The sequence below is a fragment of the Callithrix jacchus genome, chromosome 11 (genome assembly GCF_049354715.1).
Source record: "Callithrix jacchus isolate 240 chromosome 11, calJac240_pri, whole genome shotgun sequence".
Lineage (NCBI taxonomy): Eukaryota > Metazoa > Chordata > Mammalia > Primates > Cebidae > Callithrix > Callithrix jacchus.
In genome coordinates, this window is record NC_133512.1 from 88,385,668 (window position 1) to 88,407,261 (window position 21,594).

The 21,594-nt window shown below is 37.5% G+C and overlaps 2 protein-coding genes across 11 annotated transcripts in view; one reads left to right on the forward strand and one right to left on the reverse strand.

Moving 5' to 3' along the window:
* CTTNBP2 (cortactin binding protein 2) overlaps positions 1-21,594 on the reverse strand; it is a 166,895-nt gene that overhangs the window by 87,462 nt on the left and 57,839 nt on the right. For all 10 annotated transcript variants that reach the window (XR_013524091.1, XR_004728092.3, XM_078343266.1 and 7 more), the window contains exon 3: positions 17,102-17,323. Coding sequence is in view for 5 of the 10 variants with exons in the window: in XM_035254209.3 (XP_035110100.3) it covers positions 17,102-17,323 (222 nt within the window). In the remaining 5 variants the exon portion in view is untranslated. The remainder of the gene's footprint in view (positions 1-17,101; positions 17,324-21,594) is intronic.
* On the forward strand, positions 9,658-11,354 carry LOC100412618 (actin, cytoplasmic 1). The gene has a single exon (XM_002751780.7). It carries the CDS (start codon positions 9,732-9,734, stop codon positions 10,857-10,859), a length of 1,128 nt encoding a protein of 375 aa, XP_002751826.3. The 5' UTR covers positions 9,658-9,731; the 3' UTR covers positions 10,860-11,354.

The window sequence follows — 21,594 nt, forward strand, 5'->3', positions numbered from 1 at the left end:
TTTTCTCACCATATCTCACATTTTGTCCACAGTAATTCTGCACTGTGGATGATCATCTTTCAAAATCAAATTGAAAAAAGAGTTCCAAGTAGAGAGCAACTCAGCTAATGTCAGAATTTATACAGAAAACTATACTATTATAAAAGCATCTGTAATTCTTTTCTTTGTCCTCCATCACTTGAGCTTTGTAAATCCTATCTCAGACTAATGCATGACTTAAAACAAAAATCTTACCACAGATAGCCAAGCAGAGGAAACCTCACAATTGACATACATATAAACATATGGCTCCAAACTCAATTAACCTTTGACCTCCAACCATCAATCACTCTACCCAACTTTATTTAGCTTCCTCTGCCATTTACTACAAGGGATATTTCAAACCTTTGCCTTTCCCCAAATCTTGACCCAATGACCACTCAACTGACTCTTAGTCTCTCTTTACAGACTCCTTTATCAAAAACATTCAAACTAACTCACTCTCCCTATCATCCTATCTCCTCCTTTAAGCTTCTTCATAGGCACACCAATCCATATGTCCTTCCCTTCAATCTAAGGAAGAAAGCTTTCCATCTGTTCAATGCTGAACTTTCCTTCAGCAATTAACTTCATTCTCTCCCATCACCTCTGGGACTCACTCCATTAGCTATCATGTTACTCTTTTAAAATATTAAACTCCTGTTTCTCTACAGGAGCCTTTCAGTCAGTATGTAAACGTACTCCCATACTTTAAAAATAATTTTTACATTAAAAACTCCTTGACCATTTAAGCTCAGAGAGAAAGTATGTGTACTTAAGAGAAAAAGAGACATAGTACTAAATTCTGATTTCAAACTTACTAGCTGTGTGACTTTGGTAAGTTCTCCCTCTAAAGTTTGGTTCTGTATGGTCCTAATAATTATGTTATTTTATGCTTTTAAATAAGACAACACGTGTAAAGCACATAGGGTAGTCCCTGGCACTAAAAAATACTAAATTTTCAATTCATAATAGCTATTTGTATTATTTTAAAATGTGTGTGTGACTTTGCACTATAGTTCTTCCTCTGAAAACACATTAGAGGCATACAAAGATCTAGAGAATACACCTTATTAAACATGTAGATGAATGTTTTTATTAGTTAGATGGGATCTAATAAACATTGCTTCTCCAATACTGGTAGTAGAACTTTCTCTGATATGTTTCATAATTGAAAAATATATGAAACATTATTGGTAGAACTTTCTCTGATATGTTTCATGTAGTTTTCAATTATTAAACATATCAAAGAAAGTTCTACTATCAGTAATGGAGAAGCAATGTTTATTAGATCAATTCTCCTGCAGATAATTATTATAAATCCTTGAAAAACATGTAAAACATAGTGATTTGAAGGCTCTTGAGAGCAATAAAAGAGGTAGAAATCAGAAAGGGGTAAACCCTCCCATAAGAAAGGAGGCCATAGCATTGGATGAGATTTGCCTTTGTGTAGCTGTTCAGCTGGAGGCAATTCTCTATTCCGGTAGCACTGGCAGCTGAAGCTCAAATACAATGCACTGGTCATGTGGGCTTGAAGAGTCAGAAGATGAAACTGAGGTTGCCATGATTTATCAGCATTCTTGGTTGATCCTTGAATTACACATTCATGGGAGAGACCCCAGAGAATGGTAGAAGGTGGCTACTGAATGGCTGAGAGAGCTGAGCAAAGACCTCAGATGCTGCCAACTGCAAATACTAGAACAAAGTACGACCCTTCAGCAGTTGTACCAGAGTCTGTACCACATCATCTGCAGTGTTCAGTATACAATAAGAAATTACTAGACATACAAAGAAATTAAGAAAAAGTGAGTCATAGTCCAGAGAAAAGTAGTCAATAAAAACTGGCCCAAGATTATCCACATTGGAATTAGCAGACAAGGATTTTAAAACAGCCAGCCATTTTCAAAGAAAATATGGTCATAATAAATTAGAGGAATCTTGGCATACAAATGAAAACTGTAAAAAAGAACCAGATGTACAAACAGGACTGATAAGTATAATATCTAAACTAACAAAAAGTTCACTGAATGGGCTTAACAGCAGATTTGAAAGAGAATATAAAGGATAATGAATTTGAAAATAAAGGAAAAGAAAGTATCCAATTTGAAGAGCATAGGAAAAAATGACTGAAAAAAAAATGAACAGCATCTCATTTATATCTAGGGCAATATAAACTGGTCTAAATTCCATGAACCGGAGATCCAAAAAGAGAAAAAAGGAAATGGGGAAGAAAAATATCTTAGAAAAAAATGGCCCCAAAACTTATAAATTTGATAAAAAAGAAAACATACAAATCCAGGAAGCTCAGCAAACCCAAAGCAAAAAAATATAAAGAAAGTTAAACTTAGGCACATCATAGTAACACTGCTGAAAAGAAAGATAAATAATCTTAAAATCAGCCAAAAAATTAAAGACAAATTTCATATAGAGAACCTACAACAAAAATGATGGCAATGATTTTCTCTAAAATATACAAAGCAGAATTTGACAGACATACAGGGAAAACAGACAAATCTACAATAATAATAATATCTCATTTTAAAAACCTAGATTAAAAAGCTCAGCAAAAATATAAATAGTATATCTGAAAACATTACAAAAATCACCTGGCTATTGATATTTATAGGGTACAATATACCAAAGCTACAAAAGATATGCTTTTCAAACACACTTGCTGAGGTATTGAGAACTGCCAAACCAACAGATTTCAACAGGTTAAAATTTTATAGAATGTGTTCTCTGACTGAAGCAGAATTAAACTGGAAATAAATCATAAGATATTAAGAAAACCTCAAAATTCAAAAGTAAAACAATATATTGCTAAATAGTAAGGCGGGTTAAGAGAAAATCACAAAGTAATTTAGAATATATTTGTGGCTGAATGAATATAAGAACACAGCATACCAAAATTGGTGGGACTCAGTGAAAGCAGAACATCTAAAAGCAGCAAAAGCAGAGGACAGAGAAATTTATGGCTTTACATGTTTACATTGGAAGAGCTGCCTCAAATCAGTTATCCTAGTTTCACCTTAAGAAGCTAGGAAAAGATAGGCAAATTAAATCCACAGTAAGTAGAAGGAAGCAAATACCAAAGAAATTGATGAAACAGAAGAAATAAATGATAGAGAATTTTTAACAAAGCCAAAAGTTGTGTCTCATCTAAAAGATTAATAATATTGCTAAATATGTAGAGAACCAGATTTAGAAATAGAGAAAGACACAAATTACAAATATCAGAAATGAATGCGGGTATATCACTACAGAATAAACAAGTATTAAAAGGATAATAACTTTGTGCCAATAAATTCAACAAATTAAAAAAAAACAAATTCTTCTGAAACATACACTTTCAGAAATTACAAAATGACACAGAAAATTGGAATGGCTTTATTTTTTTAAAATTACAGTATCACGATTAAAAACTTTTTAAATAATATCATGATTAAAAACTTTTCCCCAAAGGAAACTACTTGCTTATAAGGTTTTACTGATGAATTCTAGCAAACATGAAAAAAAAAAAAAATGCCAAACTTACACATACCCTTTCAGAAAACAGAGAAAGAAATACTTCCAATTCATTTTATGAACAAAAAATTGCCTTTAAACAAAACAAGATATTTTTTAAAAATTTACAGGAAAAAAAAATCTCTTTTGAACACAGACAAAAAACTCCTTAGCAAAATACAAGGAAATGAAATCCACCTATATATAAAAAGAGTAATAAAAAGGTGACCATGTAAGATTTAACTCAGGGATCTATGTTAATTTACTATTTGAAAATCAATCTGTGTAATTCTTTATATTAAAAGAAAGAAACACCAGGATTATGTCAACAGATAAACTGGTTTTTAAAATCAAAACCATTCATGACTAAAAAAAAAACTTTCAACAATGTAAGAACAGAACGAAACCTCAAATGAGATAAAGGGCATCTATAAAAAGCACAGCTAACATTGTACTTAATGATAAAACATGAAATATTTTTCCCTAAGAAAGAGAAAAAGACAATAAAGTCTACTTTCATGCTTCTATTCAACATTGTACCAGAGGTCCTAGCGACTGCAGTAATTCCAGGGCACTGGTGGGGAAGAAGAAGAAAAAGGAAGCCAGGCAAGCAATTTGGAAATGAAGAAGTAAAACGTTCTCTATTTATAGATCACATGGTTTTATATTTTTAGCCTAGAAAATCATGAATATACAAGATAATGGCTAGAACTAAGTAATATAGCAAGATTACAGAATATCATATGAACGTACAAAAATCAACTGAATACCTGCACATTAACAACAAATATTCGAAATTCTTAAATAATGAGATTTACAATAGCATCAAAAAATAAAATATAAATAACAGCAACAAATGACTTCTAAGACCGCCAAATGTTGGCGGTAGAAGCCAAATGTTGCTAAGAGAAATAAAAGAACTAAATGATCGGAGAAATATACTACAATCATGGATTGGAACACTTCATTTTACTAAGATGTCAGTTCTCACAAAATTAGTCTATAGATTCAGTGAAATTTCGACCCATGCAAACTTTCAGAGAAACCAAACTGCCTTTAATTGTTTTTCGTAGAGAAGACCAAAGGATCTAGACTAGCCAAACAATTTTGATAAAACAAAACAAAGGCAGAAGACTAACAGCTCCTGAATTTAAGGCATACTAACCACAAAACAATAGTCATCATTTACCTAATACAGTTAAGACTAATTCATGATGAAAAAAATCAGAATAGTGCTTAGTAGTTGCCTGAGTTGGGGAAGGGACTTATTGGAGAGATACTCCAGGAACCTTTATGTGACAATGGAAATATGCTATATCTTGTTGGTAGGGTCAGGGGATGTACACATTACACAGGTGTATGCATTTTCAAAACTCATTAATTTTTAAACATAAGATATATGAATTCTACTTCCTGTCAACTTTGCCTTAAAAATCTGTGAATATCAAATTCCAGGTTTCTATTTTGGCTTTATACAGCAGTATGAGTAATTAATTCTGAAACTACTCTGTGTGTTCCACACGTGAGTAAATGAGTAAATATACTGAAGTACAGTGAAAATCGGGTTTCTCACTGGTGGAAAAAAGGAGTAATAAATAGAAAAAGAACTGGCACATACGCTAAAGCTTGGAATTAGAGTCAGGAATGTCAGTGTCAGTATACTGACAGCTTGATACATAGAGAGACAGACAAAATATAGCTATGTTTTTGGGTACCTATGAATATCATAAATATATATAATTTCCTAGCTCCAGACTGGTTGCTAAGTGTTGTCTGCCATCAAATAGGAAACTCAATGCTCCTGGAAGAAACAGCTAATTCCAAGCATTGGGTTAAAGAAAACACAAAATCAACATGGAGTACCTTGCTCAAATGCTCAAAAATGATGAGAAGAATATACAGATAGTGATGGTAAGTTTCTAACTTATCAAATAAGCATCTGTGACTCCACACTGATGTAATAAACAAGTAAACGGGGAGAAAGGAAAGCTTTTCCTTACAGTAGAATGACACATCAAAAATGTAGAAGGAGCAATGGAGGCTGGAAAATCATCAGTGGATTCTAAAACTAGCAGGTGAACATTTAATGAATAAGAAATTTAAAGAATTTCAACATATTTCTCCGCAAACTACTGACTAACACAAAAGAAAAGGTAAGAACTAAACAGTGAGGACAACTGAGAGACACCACCTTAACCAGGTGATCATTACTATCAATCAATCACATGATTTGGTTTTGGAAAAAAATCAACAACATATGCCTTTTGAATTTTACAAACTAATAAAAACACAACATCACAGACATGGTATTTCTACCAAAAATCCAAAAGCTGAATAAAATCACCAGGAAACATTAAACAAATTTGAATTGAGTGACGTTTTACAAAATACCTAGCCCATGCTCTTCAGAAATATCAAGGTAAATAAAGCAAAGAAAGGTTGAAGAACTGTTGCAGCTTAAAGGAAACAAAAGAGAAACAACAATTAAATGCAATGCCTGATCTTGAATTAGGAAAATAATTATTACAAAAATCATTACTGGAACAACTAGGGGAAAATGAATATGTTAAATTAGAAAAAAATGCTGTTTCAATGATAAATTTCCTGATTTTAAAAAACGGAATGGTGATTATATAAAAGATTGTCCCTGTTCTTAGGAAATATACATCAACATATTTTAGAGTAAAAAAGCACTATGTCTCTAATTTATTCTCTAATGGTTTGGAAACAAATCTGTGTGTGTGTGCATGTGTACATATGTGCATGTGTGTAAAGGGGGAAGGAAAAAATATAAACAACTGTGAATCTAGGTAAAGAACACTGTTATTGTACTATTCTTGCAACTTTTCTGTAAGGTTGAAATTATATCAAAATTAAAAGTTTGGAAAATGTAAGCAGTACTACAATAGAGGGAAATTACAATTATGTAAGAAATAGATATGGTAATCACTTGAGTATGAGGAGGAAGGATTTCTTTTGAAAGCTTCAAAATAGTCATATACAGAAGAGCAAAACTGGACCCCCACCTTTCACCATATAAAATAAATAACCCAAGATGAACCAAATATTTAAACATAACATCTCAAATTATAAAAATCCTAGAACAAAACCTAGAATATATCATTCTGGACTTCAGCATTGGCCAAAAAAAAACCGTATGGCTAAGACCTTGAAAGCAATCACGACAAAAATAAAAATTGCCAAGTGGGACCTAATTAAACTAAATTGCTTCTATATGACCAAAGAAACCCTACAGAATAAGAGAAAATATTTGTAAACTATGCATCTGACAGAGGTCTAACATCTAGAATCTATAAATAAGTGAATAACCCCATTAAAAAGTAGGTAAAGGACATGAACAGACATATCTCAAAGGAAGATACACAAGTAGTCAACAGACATGAAAAAATGCTGCATATCACTAATCATCAGAGAAATGCAAATCAAAACCACAATGAGATACCATTTCACACCAGTCAGAATGGCTATTACTAGAAAGTCAAAAAGTAATAGATGCTAGAGAGGCTGTGGAGAAAAGAGGACACTTATACACTGTCGATAAGAACGTAAATGAGTTCAGCCACTGTAGAAAGCAGTTTGGAGATTTCTCAAAGAACATAGAAATACCATTTAACCCAGCAAACCCATTACTGGGTATATACCCAAAGGAAAACACATTGTTCTACCAAAAAGGACACATGCATGCCTATGTTTATCTCAGCACTATTCACAATAGCAAAGACACGGAATCAACCTAGGTGACGAGCAACAGTGAACTGGATAAAAAAAAATGTGGTACATATACACCATGGAATACCACACAGCCATATAAAAGAATGAAATCATGTCCTTTGCAGCAGCATGGATGCAGCTGGAGGCCATTATTCTAAGCAAAGTAATGCAAGAACAGAAACCAAATACCACAAGTTCTTACTTACAAGTGGAGGCTAATCATTGGGTACACACAGATAAAAAGATAGGAACAATAGATGCTGAGGACTCCAACAGGGGAGAGGGGAAAAAACCAAAAAACTACCTATTGGGTACTATACTCAATACCTGGGTGACAAGATCAATCATGCTTCAAATCTCAGAATCACACAAATGCCAATGTAACAAACCTTCATGTTTCCCCTAAATCTAAAATAAATTGAAATTATTTTTTAAGAAGCTTCAAAATAAAGTTGAAAATGAAAAGAAGAAAGACCAAGGAAGAATGGCTTTTATGTATTAAGGGAGTTCTGACTCATCTAAAAAGGTATTTCTGGAATCCATCAAACGACATAAGTAAAGAGAGGGTGAGAATCTTCTCTAGATAAAGAAGAATGCACCAGGAGACTTACAGATTTAAAGCATTACCACAGAAAGCCAGAAAAGGCTACTGAAGGGAATAAAAGAGAGCCAATAAGATTCTTAAAGAAATGGATACCAAATGGCATTGAAGAAGGAACTACATTTTTGTCATTAAAAAATTAAAAAGCTGGCACCATGGCTCATGCCTGTAATCCCAGCACTTTGGGAGGCTGAGGTGAGTGGATCACGAGGTCAGGAGTTCAAGACCAGCCTGACCAATATGGTGAAACCTGGTCTCTACTAAAAATACAGAAATTAGCTGGGCGGGGTGGCGCATGCCTGTAGTCCCAGTTACTCTGGAGCCTGAGGCAGGAGAATCACTTGAACCAGGGAGATGGAGGTTGCAGTGAGTCAAGACTGCACTACTGCACTCCAGCGAGACTCCATCTCAAAAATAAAATAAAAAAATAAATAAATATGTGTGAATCATGATACATGATTTTTAGTGATTTAGTATGGTGGATTAATATTTGAATAACTGCTTTTTGATGTTCAAAAGCCTGGCCTCAATTTTTATTTATTTATTTTTGAGAGGAGTCTCGCTCTGTCACCCAGGCTGGGGTGTAGTGGTGCAATCTCAGCTCACTGCAACCTCCGCCTCCTGGGTTCAAGAGTTTCTTTTGCCTCAGCCTCCCGAGTAGCTAGGACTACAGGTATATGCGACCATGGCTGGCTAATTTTTGTATTCTTAGTAGAGACAGAGTTTCATCATATTGGCTAGGCTGGCCCTTGAACTCCTGATCTCAAGTGATATGCCTGCCTCAGTCTCCCAAAGTTCTGGGATTACAGGTGTGAGCCACTGTGCCCAGCCAAGCCTGGCTTCAATTTTAATAAATGTTATGAGTCCACTGAGTTTCTCAAACCATTCATGTATACAATAAACATTTTTTTTCTGGTGATCAAACTAACAAGTCACAACTCATTATTATAAATTTCCTATATGACTATTCACATTAGCAAAGACATGGAATCAACCCAATGCCCATCAGTGATAGATTGGATAAAGAAAATGTGGTACATATACATCATGGAATACTATGCAGCCAAATAAAGGAGCAAGATTATGTCCTTTGCAGGGACATGAATGGAGCTGGAAGCCATTACTCTCAGCAAACTAATGGAGGAAGAGAAAACCAAACACCACATGTTCTCACTTGTAAGAGGAGCTGAACAATGTGAAACCATAGAGACAGGCAGGGGAACTATACACACTGAGTCCTATTGGGGCAGGACAGGGGTAGGGAGAGCATCAAGAATAGCTAATGCATGCTGAGCTTAATACCTAGGTGATGGGTTAACAGGAGCAGCAAACCACCATGGCATATGTTTACCTATGTAACAAACCTGCACGTCCTGCACATGTACCCTGGAACTTAAAATAAAAAATTTCCTGCATGTTCATTTTCCCTAATATATAGGAAAAAACACATTTCAGGCAAAATCTTTTCTGTGGCCTCTGTTCTTGACAGTTTTATACATCTCGAATGTGTTTAGAATACCCAATCCTTCGTGTTTTTAGCTCTTTTTGAAGCATGAACTAGGCTGATCACACATTTAAGGATAAGGGTTTTAGAGCTGGTCTTTTGATCCAATATCAGATAGGCATTTTTTCCCTCGAAACGTTGGGATAGTCTCTTAATTGTAGAGCTATGGGGGAATAAGCGTGTTAAAATCTGTGTCTCTCAATCTTAAGTGGCTTGAAGGAATGACATAAAATCACAAAGAATCCAAACTATTAAAGATTTTCAACTTTTTTAGCAGTAAGAAAGAAATACAATGCATGGCCGAGACCGCGTCCGCCCCGCGAGCACAAAGCCTCGCCCTTGCCGTTCCGTCGCCCCCGCCGCCAGCTCACCATGGATGATGATATCGCTGCACTTGTTGTCGACAACGGCTCCGGCATGTGCAAGGCCGGCTTCGCGGGCGACGATGCTCCCCGGGCCGTCTTCCCCTCTATCGTGGGGCGCCCCAGGCACCAGGGCGTGATGGTGGGCATGGGTCAGAAGGACTCCTACGTGGGTGACGAGGCCCAGAGCAAGAGAGGCATCCTGACCCTGAAGTACCCCATCGAGCATGGCATTGTCACCAACTGGGACGACATGGAGAAGATCTGGCACCACACTTTTTACAACGAGCTGCGTGTGGCTCCTGAGGAGCACCCCGTGCTGCTTACTGAGGCCCCCCTGAACCCCAAGGCCAACCGTGAGAAGATGACCCAGATCATGTTTGAGACCTTCAACACCCCAGCCATGTATGTGGCCATCCAGGCTGTGCTTTCCTTGTACGCCTCTGGCCGTACCACTGGCATCGTGATGGACTCCGGTGACGGGGTCACCCACACTGTGCCCATCTATGAGGGGTATGCCCTCCCCCACGCCATCCTACGTCTGGACCTGGCTGGCCGGGACCTGACTGACTACCTCATGAAGATCCTCACCGAGCGCGGCTACAGCTTCACCACCACAGCTGAGCGGGAAATCGTGCGTGACATCAAGGAGAAGCTGTGCTACGTCGCCCTGGACTTCGAGCAGGAGATGGCCACGGCGGCCTCCAGCTCCTCCCTGGAGAAGAGCTATGAGCTGCCTGATGGTCAGGTCATCACCATCGGCAACGAGCGGTTCCGCTGCCCTGAGGCACTCTTCCAGCCTTCTTTCCTGGGCATGGAATCTTGTGGCATCCACGAAACTACCTTTAACTCCATCATGAAATGTGACGTGGACATCCGCAAAGACCTGTATGCCAACACAGTGCTGTCTGGTGGTATCACCATGTACCCTGGCATCGCTGACAGGATGCAGAAGGAGATCACCGCCCTGGCACCCAGCACAATGAAGATCAAGATCATTGCTCCTCCCGAGCGCAAGTACTCAGTGTGGATTGGTGGCTCCATCCTGGCCTCGCTGTCCACCTTCCAGCAGATGTGGATCAGCAAGCAGGAGTATGATGAGTCCGGCCCCTCCATCGTCCACCGCAAATGCTTCTAGGCGGACTGTGACTTAGTTGCGTTACACCCTTTCTTGACAAAACCTAACTTGCGCAGAAAACAAGATGAGATTGGCATGGCTTTATTTGTTTTTTGTTTTGTTTTGGTTATTTTTTTTGGCTTGACTCAGGATTTAAAAACTGGAACGGTGAAGGTGACAGCAGTCGGTTGGAGCGAGCATCCCCCAAAGTTCTACAATGTGGCCGAGGACTTGATTGTGTACATTGTTTTTTTTTAAGTCATTCCAAATATCGTGAGATGCATTATTACAGGAAGTCCCTTGCCCTCCCAAAAGCCACCCCATTTCTCTCTAAGGAGAATGGCCCAGTTCTCTCCCAAGTCCACACGGGAGGTAACAGCATTGCTTTTGTTGTAAATTATGTAATGAAAAAAATTTTTAAATTTCGCCTTAATACTTTTTTTATTTTGTTTTATTTTGAAAGATTTTAGCCTCTGGCTACCCCTTTTTTGTCCCTCGAGATGTATGAAGGCTTTTGGTCTCCCTGGGAGTGGGTGGAGGCAGCCAGGGCTTACCTGTACACTGACTTGAGACCAGTTGAATAAAGTGCACACCTTAAAAATGAAAAAAAAAAAAAAAAGAAATACAATACATATAGGAGGAAGCTTGAGAAGCAGGAGATCCGAGTTCTCCCACCAGGCGGCTATAGGAAAGTCGCCCTTGCACAGCAGCTAGGTATGTGGACTCTGAAGGCCGACTGCTTGTCTTCAAACCAGCAGGCACAGTTGTTCAACTTCTCTGTGATCTTAACTTACTCATGCTTAAAATGCAATAATAATAGCCTCTACTGTATGTTAATAATAATATCCTAAGGATCAAATGAGTTGATTTAATAGGGAGTTGGGCACTGTGAGCTCATTACATCTCAGAAGAATCCCTTAAGCATTCTGAGTTTCATCATATAATTTTGAAATCTCCTGTCATTATAGCCACCGAGTCATTCATTCTTTCCTATATTGTTTTCCTATCATCAGTAAAGTAGTTTCCAGTAATAATTTTTTTAAAGAATTTTTCAGGTCAGTATAACAGCAGTGAATGCACACTTGTTTAAATTTGAGTCACCTTGGTATAGGTTTGTTCACCTACTATCACAAGCAATGTCTTAAAGAACTTTTGGAGAGAAAACATGTACTGAACTGCATATAAGAAACCACACTAGAAACTACAAAGGATATGAAAATTCATTAATTCCACTTATTAGATTGCAGCACTTGACACAAATTTTAGAGAGATATCAGATGGCAGGACCACATACCAAAAACGAATACATAAATTACGGAGTTCCAGGTGACTTTGTTATGTTATTGTCAAATTTATATCTCCTTCTAACACTTTCAAGTAGGGGCTGAGGGTAACTTTGCATGGAGCAGTATCACTAAACTCTTTTGCAAAAAGCAGTGGATTGTGTGGAAGAGCTCAGAAGAATGAACACAACTTCCCTGGTAGTGAGAAAGTGGGTGGTTGCTCCAAGAATAGCACCCAAACTGAAAGCTATGAATGAAGAGGCACCAAGCACATGTTTTTATAGAATGAAAGGGAAAACTATGTAGGTGGGAGCACAGCAGCAATGTAAAGGCAATTAGTTCTAATTCAAAGTGGAACACCGAGAGGAAAGCAATTATGGCCATTTATTTATTGAGAAAGCAGAGTGCATATCTGCTACACCACAAAACGCTCTTACAACATTTAACCATATTCTCTAGTGCTCCCCCAAAATCTTTTAAGGCTCATTGCACCATTGTGCTCTTCTCCCCCTGGGCAACTCAACCCATATGCTCAAACTGGTAAATAAATACATAACGACAAGATATATTAATAGATCTTTTCATTTTTTTTCTTAATTTCAAAGGGGCTGTGGCTAACATTCAGTGATCTGTGCTATACAGTTCTCATCTGCCCCTCCCTCTTAATCTAGAGTTTCAAGAGTGGCCCTGGAAGCAGACGTTTGGGTTTTTTTTGTTTTGTTTTGTTTTGTTTTGAGATGAAGCCTTGCTCTGTCACCCAGGCTGGAGTGTAATGGCACAATATTGGCTCACTGCAACCTCTGTCTCCTGGGTTCAAGTGATTCTCCTGCCTCAGCCTCCTGAGTAGCCGAGATTACAGGTGTGTGCCACCACACCCAGCTAATTTTTATATTTTTAGTAGAGACAGGGTTTCATCATGTTGGTTAGGCTGGTCTCAAACTCCTGACCTCATGGTCTGCCCCCCTCGACCTCCTAAAGTGCTGGGATTAACAGGCATGAGCCACTGCACCCGGCCAGCTCATTTCTATTTACGTGGATCAGGCAAACTACCCTGTCCTTGAAATTTCTACTCAGAGCCACAGACCTCAATCTCCAACTCCCCCTTGATAATGGTTCTGCAATGCTCCTGGGGAATGAAAATGGATTTTGCAATGTAGCAATGCAACCAAAAAGACTCAGAAATGAGCTAAATATTCATTCATGTGCATAATTTTATTACATATGATTATCCTATTATTACTGAATCAAAGTCTAGAAAGCAATTTAAAATGAAAATATCTTTATATATGTGATAAGCAATATATGATGAAGTAGAGAGCATGGAATACAAATGGCTGAATAAAGTGCAATTATTTATAAGAAGAAAAGGGCATATGAAATCAAGGAAACAAAGCAAATACTTTGTTCTTTTCTGACCCATGTCCATTTCTTCAGTTGTCTAGCACTGGAAACTCCTTCCTGTGTTAGAAGAACTCTCTATTTTATGATTCTCCCCTGTAGAAGCTAAGTATGTCCATGGTCTTCTGTGTAGCCTAAGCTTGGTAAATGACATGCACTAGTCTTAGGCTTCAAATAGGAAATTAGTGATATAAAGAAGGGCCTAGGGAGTGACCACTCAGGGTCTGGAGCAGTGAGGGCACTGGTGCTGTCTGGCATCAACAGGGTGAAAAGCAAGCTGCAGCATCCAATTCCTATCAGCAGAAGCATCCTCTGCTGCAGACGAGCTCTGCAGAGGGTACTTGTCTGTGATGCTGGCTGGGAAGAGCTGGTCCTCTAGACTTTGCCAGCCATGCTGAACCATGTTGTAAGCCAACTACTAATTCTGTAAACCAGTCAATAAATGCCCTTTCTGCCTTCTCAGTGAGCACTGGCTTATCTGTTCACAACTAAGAATCCCATCTGAGGCATCTATTGCCATGAAACTCACCTATTTATGATGCACTGCCACGTAGAAGAAGCTGTATCTAACACACACAACTATTTTTGGTCTTTCACTGGTGAAAAGAATTTCTCCCCTTCTGAATTTCCTGGTTATTATTTTGGCTACATACATTCAAAGGTTCTGATTAAATTATAAGGTCTTTCCTATTTCAGGGCTAGAACTTACGTTTTCTAAATGTGAAGAAAATGTTTGAAAATATAGATTTCCTCCCTACTGTTCAAATAAATTAGAATGGAAATTCCATTAAAAGATGATAGACAAGATTACAAAAGAAAAAAAAAACCTCCAAATTTCATTTCATCCTGGGTTATTGGCTTAAAATGGGAAGTGGATTACCGGAGGCAAAGTTCCCCATGATGATTACTCATTAGCTTATTCAAAGTGGCTTTACAGGCTCAGTCCATTTGCCAAATTGACTCTTGCCCAAATTTCCCTGGCACACAAATTACCAAACAGTTAACCCGCCTATTAGTAGTCACAGCAGGAGCCAAGGCATGAATGAGCATGGACCCTGTTCTCCTGCCTTGAGAAGCCAACCAGAGCTGCGCTCAGGCCAAGTGCCTTAGAATTACCAAAGAGATATGCCTGGTGTCAGATAATAAATACTTAAATCATAGATAATGGAGCCTTTGCTTTCCCAGACATTTGCTCTGGCAGTGATTTAAAGAACTGGACTCATTTAAAATAATGGATTTTTTTCCTTATGGCTTTTAAATTTCTAAAGCTGCAATTTATATGCGAGGGAACTGAAGACATTTGGTTAAAATATTTGCTTTCAGAGGACTAAAGGTGACAGACAATTTTGTTTTTAAAGAGATGATTTTGGTGTTTTTGCTTTCATCAGCTGATACGATATTTTCCTTTTAAGACACAGGGTAAGAGTACAAATTACAACTCTTCTCATATACTATAATCCACTAAAATATAATATTTTAAAGAATAAAATGTAGCACCGTGTCAGATAAACCTTTCGCTGAGACTACATAGCCAATGAATTTAGCTATAAAGGCCTCCTGTATTCCCATTATATATGGGAGACTCACCACTGGCTCATTTTATATTAGCCTCTCAGGATCCATAGGACAGAAACAACTTCCTTTCACTATCAGCCAGGTTGGAAATAACCCAGTCATTCAGAAACAAACAGGATGTAAGTTGATTTTTTTAAAAATCAGCTAGATAATAAACTCTTTGATCCAACTAGAAATGTACTTTTTTTCTCCTAAAAGAGAAATGAGTTTTTTTAAAGGCAGAACAGAAGTAAAATTTAGGAAAGTATTTTTTATATATTCAAGGACAACAAAATGTTTTCTTAATTTGTTATAATGCAGCATAAAGTCCAGCAAAAATAATTTATATGAAATAACTAATTTGACACATTACAGGCATAACTGAAATGTATCCCATCCAAGAAATACAAATGAGTTTCAGTGACATCAGCTGAAATTCATTGGCTCTTATTTACACGGTTTGTGGAAAGTTTTGAAAACCTCCAGATATCTTAGTGGTTGTCTGCAGGGCTTTGTAAAGGGTTTTCAAAGTCCAGAGTTAAACTGTCTGATTTTGCCTTACAGCTATAGAAAGCCTTCTATTTTTTCTTAACTATTTTACTCAGTACTTTGGTTTTCTACCATGTAACTTACTGAGAAAAATGTTTCCTTTTATGCAGCACCCATACCAGAACACTAGCATTTATGTTAATGTAAAGATAAAATTTCAGGGAAAAGACACACATGAAATGACAATATCTATCATAAATATCTATAAGTATAGTACATTCAAGTTAATCATCAACCAGGTGTTACATATGAGATATTAGAAGTTCTCTGAAAAGGCCAAATAAAAGATACATTTTAATTTATGCTTTAATAATAATGGTGAAGAGAACATATTAGTTTTAGTTGTTTTTTCAGTTCTTGAGATGGAGTCTCACTCTGTTAGCCAGGCTGGAGTGCAGGAGTGTGATCTCAACTCACTGCAACCTCTACCTTCTGGGTTCAAGCAATTCCCTTGCCTCGGCTTCCCAAATAGCTGGGTTTATAGGCGTGCACCGCCATACCTGGCCAATTTTTTATATTTTTAGTAGAGACGGGTTTTGTCATGCTGACCTGGCTGGTCTTGAACTCCTGAGCTCGTGATCTGCCTGCCTCAGATTCCCAAAGTGTTCCCATTACAGGCGTGAGCCACTGCGTCTGGCCCATTAGTTTCAATTTTAATCATACCACACAGCATCAACTTCTAACTTCCTCTCTTTTCAAATAAAAGGAATCAATAGTTTTGGCAGCGTACTGGAAGGACAAAATTTAAATTTCTATTTCCTTCTAGCTGATCAAGGTAAGTTTTTTATTGAACTTTATACTCTTTGAAGTAGATACTCAAGTGAAAGGAATATGTGTGTGATGGTGGGGGATGGGGAGGGGAGGAGGTTGGTTTAAATGAAACACATGTGAGCAGGAGGCTTGTGGTCTGCAGCTGACACAACTATCATATCGCAGAGGTGAGGTTGACACTAACCAGGACTTTAAGATGACACACTGTGAGACTGGATATACCATGGAAACTTGTATTCCATTTTCTTCACATTATTTTCATTTCCCCCCACCAAAAATAAAAAATAATAATTTCTAATTGCAAATAACTATTTTAGACAAGCTGGATAAAATAAGTTGGGATGTTACCATATGATCCGAGAGTCCTGGTTGCATCACTGGATTAACCTACTTAGCAGCTAAGCATGTTTTCTAGAAGGCAGGAGGAAGTCCAAAATATAGAGAGAGATTTTAAAGAAAGCACCAAAGTAACCATTATCAGAAACAATTTTTCTATTATACTTCCTTTATAGTTTAGTGTTATTTTGAGCTACATTTTAAACATGAAGTTACATTGACTTAAAGAATCTTTCAGCCTCTTGCACTTCTAAGTACTTATTGCAATGCTGCCTGAAAATGTTGTACTTAAGAACAAACAACAACCTTGGAGGTGATCTCTTCATCTGACACCATGTTGAAGGGAAAATGACCATTTGAACGTCTCAGTACCTTCTTTTGTCTGCTCTCAGCAGCAGCCAGCTGTGCGGACATCCTTTCTTGCATTTTCCTGCAGTGGGCCATAACTGCTTCAAGGATGGAGAGGGGGTTGGTACAAACTGGCTTCTCTTTGTCACCAGCACCTGCTTCATAGTCTCTCTGGAGTGCCAAGAACGGGTCATTTAGATTAAATCTCCCATACCGTTCCTGGATAAATACCTCCTTCCTGCGAGCCTGGAACAAAATTAGAGAAATGTATTGAAGTAAGAAATGAAAATATACAGAAATATATTTATAAGAAGATTTTGTGATTACATTTCCAAATGGTATTCCCAATTGCTGTGAGTAATGGCTTATACATGATGTCAGTGGTGAGTGAGAGGCAAATGTGACCCCCCCAGTTGCTGACTAGCCTGGAATACCATTACATCTGCTTTCAAATTTTCTTCCTGTAAGAATATCGTATTTTATATTGCAAATGATGTAAATATAGTTTGCATGCTGTACTACCTTCAACGATCAGAATTGAAGGCGCAGTCTTTATTTCCCCCCCAAGACAAGTTCTTGCTCTGTCATCCAGGTTGGAATGCAGTGGCGCAATCACAGCTCACTGCAGCCTCAACCTTCTGGGCTCAACAATCATCTTGCCTCAGCCAGCGTTATAGCTGGGACTATAGATGTATGCTACCACAACCAGCCAATTTTTTTGATTTTTTAAAATTTATGATGAAATCTCACTTTCTTGCCCAGGCTGGTCTCAAACTCCTGGGCTCAAGTAATCCCCCCACCTCGGCCTCCCAGCGGAGGCCCCACACCCACCTAATCTTTCTAATTTAAAGTAAAATCAGAAATACTGACAATTAAAATAACTTTTAACAAAAGTTTAAAAATATTATCTCTATGTTGATGGAACTTATATTTAAAATAATAAGTATCAGGTTGAATCATGCACACACAAAAATCTCCTACAAGTTTTTTATAGCCAGAAGGAAGTCATATGGATAACTAAGAAGAAGAAAATTCCTCGAAAAATTCTTAATGTAAAGATTTTAATTAAAAAAACTAAAATTTTTAATGTAAAAATAAATCACAATATTCACAGTTTGTAAAGTTTGATCAATCACAACAGCCTTCAGAAAATTTTAAAAATGCATCTATCTCCTTCTCACTGAAGGGCATTAAAATATAGTTCACAGAATCCCAGGAAAGAATGCAACCTAATTATACGCTAAATGTCAGTCCATCAGAAACAAAGTTAATTTCACACCCACATAATGAGGACCAAATGCAATTTTCTATAATTAGTCTACAAAGTCATTGCATAAAAATGGAAAATAGCAGTAGATATGTATTAAAACCTAGCGACATTTTCCTAATTCAGGTCATTTTGGAATAGCCACTAGAAAGAAAAAAATATCTATGTCACTACCAGTAGAAAAATTAAATTAGACCGAGTGCATTGGCTCACGTCTGTTATCCCAGCACTTAGGGAGGCCAAGGCAGGCGGATCACGAGTTCAAGAGATCGAATCCATCCTGGCCAACATGGTGAAACCCCATCTCTACCAAAAATACAAAAATTAGCTGGGCGTGTTGGTGTGTGCCTATAGTCCCAGCTACTCAGGAGGCTGAGGCAGTACAATTGCTTGAACCCTGGAGGCAGAAGTTGCAGTGAGCCAAGATCATGCCACTGCACTCCAGACTGGGTGACAGAGCAAGATGCAGTCTCAAAAAAAAAAAAATTAAAATCAAGCTTATTTGTTCAAAACATTAAACATGTTTTCTAAAGAAATATTATTAATACATACAGTTCCTTACTTGAAAAAAACCACACTTTTCCTTTTTAGGCCATTATCAGTAAGCCAACAACTAGATAAACACAAAGTCTTATGACAACTGGAAAAAAGCTAACATTTCTTTCCCTATTATCAACTTAAATTAAGAAATAAAATTTACAAAAGTCCAGTTTCACCATTAAATTTAAGCTAGCTTTCAGAAGACCACTTCAAACTTAAAAGATAAGGTTTATGAGTTAAAAACATTTGGTGTTTCTAGATTCTTTAAATTCAATTATGTAATCAATACACCGAATAAGTATCACTTGAGAGATGCAATTTCAAAAGCAATTTCATTTTGTCCTTCACTTTTTTCTTAATATTTATTCGATGTAGTTCTTTTCCCACCCCTGAATGAACACTTGGCTAGCTCTATGTTTTTTCTAATCACTTTAATAAAAAACCTATAGTCACTTTGAGTCAAAACCGTCTCAATTTGGTTATTAAAATGTTCATCTTCATTCAGAGGTATAGCAACTTCCCTTCCTCAGCTAGCATCTACTGCAGGCTAACATCCACCACCCAGAAAAGGGGTTTATATGACAACCTCTCTCTTTTTCAAGACCTTCTCCCCCTCTCTCTAAGCTGTTTTAGTTCCTTCTAGGTTGGAAGGGCCTGGAGGTAGATGATAAAGGAGAGCTGAAGGGAGCAGGAATGATGTACCTGATTGGTTCAGTTGGTCACCTGGGTTTACCAACAGAGTGTGCAGAATATTTAAAGCCTACTCTTTTCCCATGAAGGGCTTGGTGATTTCTTACAGGAACACCCCCTCTTGCACTGCTGGGACTCCTTCATCTGCAATTTCTTCAATGTAGGCCATAGGACAAACTACATAATCTGCATGACCCACTGCAAGATGAAGACATGGGCTTTTTGTTCAAAATTATTAAGCATTTTAAGATGGCAACAGTGCAGTATTTAACCAGGCAAGTGGCCGTTCTAACTGCATGGCCTTTGTGACTGCACAGGTTGCAAACCCATGAGGCCCAGTCTTGCATACTCTCCTTATTAGCATTTGGAATCCACCTTTTGTCAAATGAGGTCCCATGTTCTCTCCAGACTTCCCTATTGAACAGCGCCTGAATCCATCTCATTCCTACCATTTCATGACCATGGCTCAAACTGGACTACAGGAAACATTCATGGATGTTTATCTAAACAAAAGTTGGGAGTCTCTGCAAGATGATCCTCACATCTATCTCTCCTTCACTTCCAGAGAATGGCTGCTTGTTCAGCCCCACCTCCACTGAGTCCACCAAGATCTGCAGGAAAAACCTATCATGTCACTCAAAAGTCTCTCTGAAGCCCTTTTCTCTTGAGAAGAAGGGAGAAGCGACTGGATGAGGCAAGTCTGATAGCACAATTCTCTGCAGAGAAATGCTCTCTGATAGAAATCTTTCTTTAATCTCCAAAAACTACATTATTTTATGTTCACAATGTGGATGAAAGGTTTAAAAGTCAATACTAGCTTTTAAATATTTCTTCTGAAAATTTGCATCCTGGTCCTCGCTGTAATATCTGATATTTATCACAATGCGTTCTCTGCTGAAACTGACATTTTAACAACCCATTGTAATTACCTGATGTCTACTCACCCATACAACATATTTTACGATGTACATTACTTAACACTGATTAAGCAATTTGTTAACACACAGGTTATTCTTAAGCCTGAGTAAACATCTTGATAAATGGGTTAAAATTAATTTTTGTATAATGTAAGAGGTAAATATATGTATCACGGACCCATTTCCAGTTTTGCCCAACAGATTTTACAGTCAGAAAGTATTTCCTTTTTTTTACTGGTGTGAAATAGTTTTGTATATGTGTATTTTTGCTGTGATTATTTTTGTTTTAAAATTACTAGTTTTAACTGATAATCACATTATGACATTGTTAAACGCAAATTGCTTTCTGCTGAAAATGTCATAAAGTGATACATGTACAGTTTCATAAACATAAAACTGCCTATTTATTTAGAGATAGGGTCTTGCTCTGCCACCCAGGCTGGAGTGCAGTGGCATGATCATGGCTCACTGTAGCCTTGAACTCTTGGGCTTATCTGATCCTCCCACATCTCAACTTCCCGCGTAGCTGATACTATAGGCATGTGCCACCACACCTAGGTATTTTTTTTAATTTTGGTAGAGATGAAGTCTTACTACGTTGTTCAGGCTGGTCTTGAACTCCTGAGCTCAAGCAATCCTCCCGCTGCAGCCTCCCAAAGTGCTGTTATTATAGGAGTGAGCCTCCATGCCAGCCTAAAACCGCCAATTAATTTGCCTCACAAATATGGACTAACATGCAGCCTTTACAAAGCATAAAACATGTACATTAGATTCCTTCAAGGGTAGAAACAGTGGCTTTGTGTTTGTTGCTAACTAGCTATGCAACTGTGTCATTAGTTATCAAAATGAGAGAAATAAAGCAGCCTCATGTGTTGCTTAAGACACCTTGAGTTTAGACAGAAAACCTGATTTCATTCTTTCATTTTTAAATCCTTAAAAGCATGGAAACCACATAAAAATGAATGTCAAAAATCACATGTTCTTAATTAACATTAAACTGACTCTTAAACTCATATTATTTTCAGTGATGCCAGCTAATAATCTTGTTCTATGACCACATATGCATCTATTTATGTGTATTACATATATTCAACATGTACTTT

Bases quoted from the DNA above. Each gene is read 5' to 3' on its own strand.
- LOC100412618 (XM_002751780.7), top strand. From the start codon at position 9,732: ATGGATGATGATATCGCTGCACTTGTTGTCGACAACGGCTCCGGCATG.